Source organism: Musca vetustissima, unplaced genomic scaffold (genome assembly GCF_032173495.1).
Source record: "Musca vetustissima isolate MV318-11 ecotype Yass unplaced genomic scaffold, APGP_CSIRO_Mvet_v1 utg25787, whole genome shotgun sequence".
Taxonomy (NCBI): Eukaryota; Metazoa; Arthropoda; class Insecta; order Diptera; family Muscidae; genus Musca; species Musca vetustissima.
The window spans coordinates 98,755-105,616 of NW_026873112.1; the positions used below are offsets into that span (position 1 = coordinate 98,755).

At 39.2% G+C, this 6,862-nt stretch overlaps 1 protein-coding gene across 1 annotated transcript; it reads right to left on the reverse strand.

Moving 5' to 3' along the window:
* Nucleotides 1-265: 265 nt before the first annotated feature.
* On the reverse strand, nt 266-3,424 carry LOC133322918 (alkaline phosphatase-like). The gene is made up of 3 exons (XM_061531873.1): nt 3,346-3,424; nt 2,768-3,111; nt 266-1,489 (listed from the first exon to the last, which is right to left on the reverse strand). Exons 1-3 carry the CDS (start codon nt 3,422-3,424, stop codon nt 266-268), a joined length of 1,647 nt encoding a protein of 548 aa, XP_061387857.1.
* Between the last annotated feature and the right edge of the window lie 3,438 nt (nt 3,425-6,862).

Sequence of the window (6,862 nt, forward strand, 5' to 3'; positions counted from 1 at the left end):
TCATTGTACGAGATTAGAGCCTCATTACCTTATTAACACCTATAAAAATTTTGGGAATTGAAAATTTCAAATTCCCCTTCGAAAATACCCCTCTTAGTGAAAAAAACTCCACTTAATTTAATAACTTCATTTCATTTTCAAAATAAATTAAATACTTATATTTAAAAAATTACAATTAACCTTAAAAATTATTTACTTAACATAACCTTACATTCTCATTAACCCCCTACATAAAATCTCCCATCTTAATAAAAAAACGCCTCAGTTACTGCCTCCGACTATGATGAAACCCGTCATGACAGGCAGTGCGTTTGGAACCCAAACACGAAGCATATGCCATGGCATGGGGTATGAAATTTTGTTCATACACTCCCGTAAAGAGATGGGCAAAGGGACCACTGGCAAAGACGGCCACATCATCACCACCATGTGTTTCCGATTCCAAAGGTACCGTTGTGGGAAATTGATAATCTTTGTGTTTCATATTGATTTCATGGAGATTTTTCCTCTTCAATCCGGGACCAACTTTTAGCACATTATTTCCATAACCCGGACCATTGGCATAGGAGAGCGTAGCATAGGGCAGTTGATCCAAAGCCAATTGTCCATTATTAATACCAAAGATATCATTTTTACGGCTGGAATAACCCGCCACAGACATGGTATGGGAATGATCCGATGTCACAACAATAAGGGTATCATCTTGTGAGGTTTGTTGACGTGCATAGCGTATGGCCTTATCAAATTCGGCAGTTTCATCGAGAGCCTTCAGCGCCAAGGTGTCATGATGGGCATGATCAATGCGTCCACCTTCGACGAACAGGAAATAACCTTTACCATTACTTTGACGCTCAAGAATTTCCAAAGCTTCGGCAACCATTTCCCTAAGGCTGGGTATTACCGAACGATCTGCATCCAAATGATAGGGTATGTGATTACTGGCAAAGAGGCCCATAACATGTTCGGTATTTTTGGGTAGGTTCATCAGCTCGTCCTTAGTCTGAATGAAGGTAGCATGGGAGCCGTGAATCTCTTTCCACTCTTTGATTAAATTTCGACCATCCAAACGTTTACCACCCTCTGAGATGGGTACAAAATGTTCACGACCCCCTCCGAAAATGACATTCAATTTACGTCCAACATCATTGTAAATCAGCTGAGTGGCAATATCTTGACAATGCGTCGGATCATTATTGGTCTTGACAATTTCAGCATCATTTTCCCAATTACGATTTGCGGCATGAGCATAAACACCTGCGGGCGAGGCGTGAGTCACTGTGGTGGTTGTGATAAGGCCCGTGGCCATACCCTGAGCTTGAGCCCAAGCGGCAATAGAGTGGACATGATGTTCGCTAATATTTTGTCCCCGACAATCGTTCAGCTCAATGGCAGCGGTTACACCGACGGTGGCATAATTCGCCTTAATACCACCCAAATAGGCTGTGGCTGTACAGGCGGAATCGGCCACTTGGGAATTGGCACAATAGGTCTGAAAAGAAGGATAGAAGAAAATTATTAGTATTTTTTTTAATAAATAAAAAATATAAAAGGTATTAACCTCCAGAGAAGGGAACTTTGATAAAATATGGACCTATTTGAAAAAAAATCCGATTTTATCCTCTTAGAACAAGAAATACCAAATCAAAGCCTCTTCGCTTGAAAATGGCCCTATGAATATCTAACATGGAACCCGATATGCCGTCTGAAAGATATTAAATACGAATACCTGGTTCGAATAACTATGTATGGAAGCTATGCCAAACCAGGGACTTACTTCAAACCTTGTCAGGAGATTTTTCATCCTCTGAGAAACCGGAATAGTAAACAACAGTTATTACAACCCTTAAACATCCTAAAATAGGACTATGTCAGAACATGGACCAACAAAAATTCAACCAGGAAATATTCTACCTCTGAGAACCCTGTCAATGCACCTTAATATGCCTAATACCTTACCTTAATATGGACGCTATGGTTAAACATGATCCTATATTGCAAAATTTTTGTGAGAATTTATTTTTAACCTCGGAGAACAACTAGTGCCTAATTTCAACCACTTTGGTTTGGAAATTCGATGAGGACCTTCAAAATACTTAAAATGTAAACATATGGACTTATATTGTAGAATTTCTTCGAAGAGGCCCTCCGAGAACCCTAAATATCAATTTCTTGAACCTAAAAAGAAGCCGATCTTGTATGTCGGAACTCGGTCAAAACATGAACCTATATTGACGAATTTCGGAGAGATTCTCTGAGAACCCCAAAATGTTAAAGTACAGCCACTTCGGTTGGAATATCCGTCCGGAACCCTTCAAATACCTAAAATATGGCGCCCAAGCGACTAATTTAATACATGGACCTATATTGAGGAGGGGATAATTTGCCCTCCGAGTACAGTAAATGCCATAGTATATCCACTTCGTTTCGAAAATTAAGCGAGGATCATCGAATTGCCTAACAAGATGTGGCTAGGTTCAATCATGGCCTATATTGAATCTGAGAGATTCTCTTTTAATCCTCTGGGAACCCCATGCACCAAATTACAGTAACTTCGTATCTAAAATATGGCGCTCAACCTATTTACAAGATCTTATAGCTCAGGAAGTCGTTCATTCTCTGCAAATTACGAACTCGTACGTTGACAAATTACACTTTTAAAATACCGAAAATTTAATTTTGGCGCACTCTATCATGATTTTAACATACCGACGGACTGAATGCAGATGTTTACAAAAATTTCCCCTATATTTTTCTCTTTTTTCCTTACCTTACTGAGTCCAATGTAGGGGAATTTCTCGAATGTAAATTGTTTCTCTTCACCACCCAGGTAAACACGTCCCGCCGTTATCGTGGGTATGGACATACCATCACCCAAAAACATGATCACATTTTTTGCCATATTCGTATTGAGCAGCGATTTACTGGCCAATTGTTGACTAAGCGTATCCTGGGCAACATCATTCCAAAATTCTAAATGTTTTTCTTCCGGCTTGGAGGGATCGAATTTCAGCATAGGCATGGCACGTTTGTATAGGCGATCAACCGGCTCAAAGTTAAAGGTGGGATGCATGCGATGATCGTGTTCAATGTTGTCATTGGGTGAGGAAATTACTGGAAAATTAAAAAGAAAAAATATTGAAATTAATTTGAAAATAAATTGGGTATTGAAATTTGGTATATTGAAAATAACATTCTGGTTCTGCAAAATTCGAGTCGAATGGATTCGAGGGTTTAATTGAAAATAACACAAAATAAAAAACAAATATTTTTCACTCATTCGAATTTTATTTTTTAATATTTTCAGAACTATTAAAATTTTGTAAATAATTCCGATTATTTACTTACCTCCACAATTAACTGTCTGCAAGCCGATCACTAATATTGTGAGCACAATACCCACTGATTTTTGAAAAATTTTCAACATTTTTGTGTTATGTGTGTGTGTTTTTAGTAACTGATATTACTGTCTTGAGCCTCTCCGGTTTATGTGTTCGCACTTCGAACGTTGCTTTACTTCTGACGCTTGGTGATTCCCAAATCGTGGTATTTATAGTCAGTTGTTCGGGGGTTTTCAGCTATATTTTCCAAACAAACATTTCGTTGAAGACACCGCTCTCTTCTCTCACCATGCCTTTTAATACAGATGTCTGTCTACCGAATGGTCGGTCGGTGTGTGTGTCATTGTGTTTCGATATTTTCATAGATAAGAATTAATTCAATATTAATTTAATATTAGAAATGTTTTTAATTTTCCATTTACTTTCGAAGATTAAGACATGTTTTAATGTCGGGGTTCTTTTCTTTTGTGGAAAAGGGTGTTGCGGTTCGGTTGGAGAGGTATTTCTTTTCTTTCGAAGTTGTTCGAATTATTGCAAGACTTGTATGTATGTGTTAGTGGTTTAATTGTAATAGGTCAGGAAAGTATCAATCAGCATAAAATGTTTCGAAGCCGCCGGGTATTCACCTGATAGGGTGTAGATACAGAAAGCGAAACAGAAACACGACCTTGGCCTCAAGGGTAAGGGTGTTAACCAAGATCCTAGGGTAAATTTTGCCATAAAGTGATTTCGACAATGTTAACTATATCAAAGAAATCGGACAGTTCTTCATGATCAACATTTTTTGAGAATATCTTTTAGGCCAGATTCATTGATGACAGTTTTTTTGGAAAAATATTTGGCGATTTTTTTTTGGTGCGGGGCAACCACATAGGGAATGATGTACACATTGTGTATTACACAATAGGTTAGGTTTGTGTATGGGCAGTCACTAAGTGACTGCAGCACTCGGAGACCGACCCGGACCCGGTCGATTCTGTGATCATTCATGAGAGATATGGAGAGATCTGTAGGGGAGAAATGGGATATAAAAAACAAAAGCTAATAAGGAAGTAAGAGGAGGAAAGTAGTAAATAGTGTCGACATTTTGGACAGAACACATATTAAGTGCAGAGTCGCCCAGATAGATCTTGAACATTGCACCTAGGTTCGTTGTGCCAATATTCATTGGCTCGTTCGTCGAAGAACGCCTCAAAGTTCCGAAAAAGGTGACAGATGGGTGGTTTGTTTAAACCATCCATTGCTACATCATTACCCAACTACAGCCCATAGCTGTTAGTGTTTCCAAAACTGCTCTATGACCTCAGACTTGATGTTACAGGATTTGATGGCTTTAAGAGCCACATGACACAAAAATAGTCACCGGTTTAACGGCGACTATTTTATCAATTCCATTGCCTTCCAAATCCCGAAGATTTCAGCTTGGAAAACACTACAGTTGTAGGTAAGCCAAAGGCCTAGCCTTTCACAGTAGACACCAGCCCCTATACTTTCTTTCATCTTGGAACCGTATGCATATAAAGCCAAACCATCCAAAGGAGCTTTAATACGGTTCCAGGCATCTATACTGGGGATAACGACATCTACATCGTCAAATCTCAGGACTGGTCGCGTTGGTCCAATGTCATACCTTGTTCGTTCAGGATACATCCATGCCCGTAGGCCCAATTTCGCCAAAGATTTTGTTCATGCATCCTTACGCGCTGCCTAACACTTAATACTGAGACCCAGAGGCCTTATGTTCAGCATTTCGACCTCATCCAGCAGAATGCTAAACATGTCACACGACAAACTGTCACTTTTTCTGAATCCTCGTTTGATATTGAAGAGCTCCTAGAGGTTCTTTCCGACTTTAACTGTCAGTTAAAGTTATCCTGCATAGCCGTATAAATTTTGCAGGAATGCCGAAGGCAGACATGGCTTTAAATACCTTTGAGCAGATTGAGTTGTTGAATGCTCAGCGTCTGGCCACAGGTCTTGAATAGTTCGGCTGGTAATCCATCGGCACCTGCTACTTTATTATTCTTCAGCCGCTTAATTGCTATTATGACCTCATCTTGGCTATACCGTAATCTCTAATTGTTTTTGGGGTATATTCTTCACCGTCACTATTTGATACTAGAAGCTTTGCAAAATACTCCTTCCAGATCCTCAACACGCTGTCTGTATTTGTCATCAGGTTTCCTTCTTAATCTCTACAGAAGGATGTGCCTGCACCAAAGTCTTCGGTTTGGTGCTTTACTCGTTGGCAAACTTTCCGGACTTCATTCTGACTCCTGTACATCTCGATTTGCTAGCGTTTTTTCGTTCTTTCTCCATTTTTCTGAAAATACGTTTCTCCTCTCTCCTTGTCTCCCTATAATTCTCTATAGCATTACGTGTTGCTACTGCCTGCAGGGTTGCCCTATACGCTGTCTTTTTCACATCAGAAGCATTACACACTCGAGATCGTACCATGGGTTTCTTGATGGTACGATCTCGAGTGTGTAATGCAGTGTGTTTGCAGCTTTTCGACGTGGAGTTTCCGTGTTACATTATATTACACCTTTGCTGCTACATTAAGACGCGTGCGTACCTTGGCTGCCACCAGGTAATGGTCCGAATCGATATTCGCTCCTCGGATCGATCGGACGTCTAAAACACTGGATGAATGCCTTCCGTCTATCACAACACGGTTAATTTGATTTTACGTTGCTTGATCAGGAGAAATCCAGGTGGCCTTGTGTATATCGAGATGCTTGTCTTGTCTTTTTCTGATCTCTGTCTTTTTTCTGATCTGATCTCTGTCTCGTTCTTTTTTGAACTAAAAGGAACTATAAAAAGCAAAGGAACTATGTGGAACAAAGAACTGTATGGAGTAAAGGAACTATATGGAGCAAAGGGACTACGAAGAGCAAAGGAACTATGTGGATCAAACTAGCTATTAAAAACAAAGGAACTATGAAGAGCAAAGGAACTGTATGAAGTAAAGGAACTATATGGAGCAAAGGAACAATAAAAAGCAAATGAACTATGAAGAGCAAAGGAACTATTTGGATCAAAGGAACTGTGTGGAGTAAAGGACCTAGATGAAGCAAAGGAACTACCTTAAGGAACTAGTTCCTTAAAAAAAACTATAAAAAGCAAAGGAACTATGAAGAGCAAAGGAACTATGAAGAGCAAAAAACTGTATGGAGTAAAGGAACTATATGGAGCAAAGGAACTATTTGGTGCAATGGAACTATGAAGAGCAAAGGAACTGTATGGAGTAAAGGAACTATATGAAGCAAAAGAACTATAAAAAGCAAAGGAACTATTTGGATCAAAGGAACTGTGTGGAGTAAAGGAACTAGATGGAGCAAAGGAACTACATTAAGGAACTAGTTCCTTTTTAAAAAAGGAACGAGAAAGATCGATCCGCTACGTGAACTATCGGGGAGGGACCAAGATAAGCCTGGGCTTCGCCATGTTAAAGCAAATGAAAAAGATATATATATATATATATATATACATATATATATCAACCAAATTTAATACGAAATTTG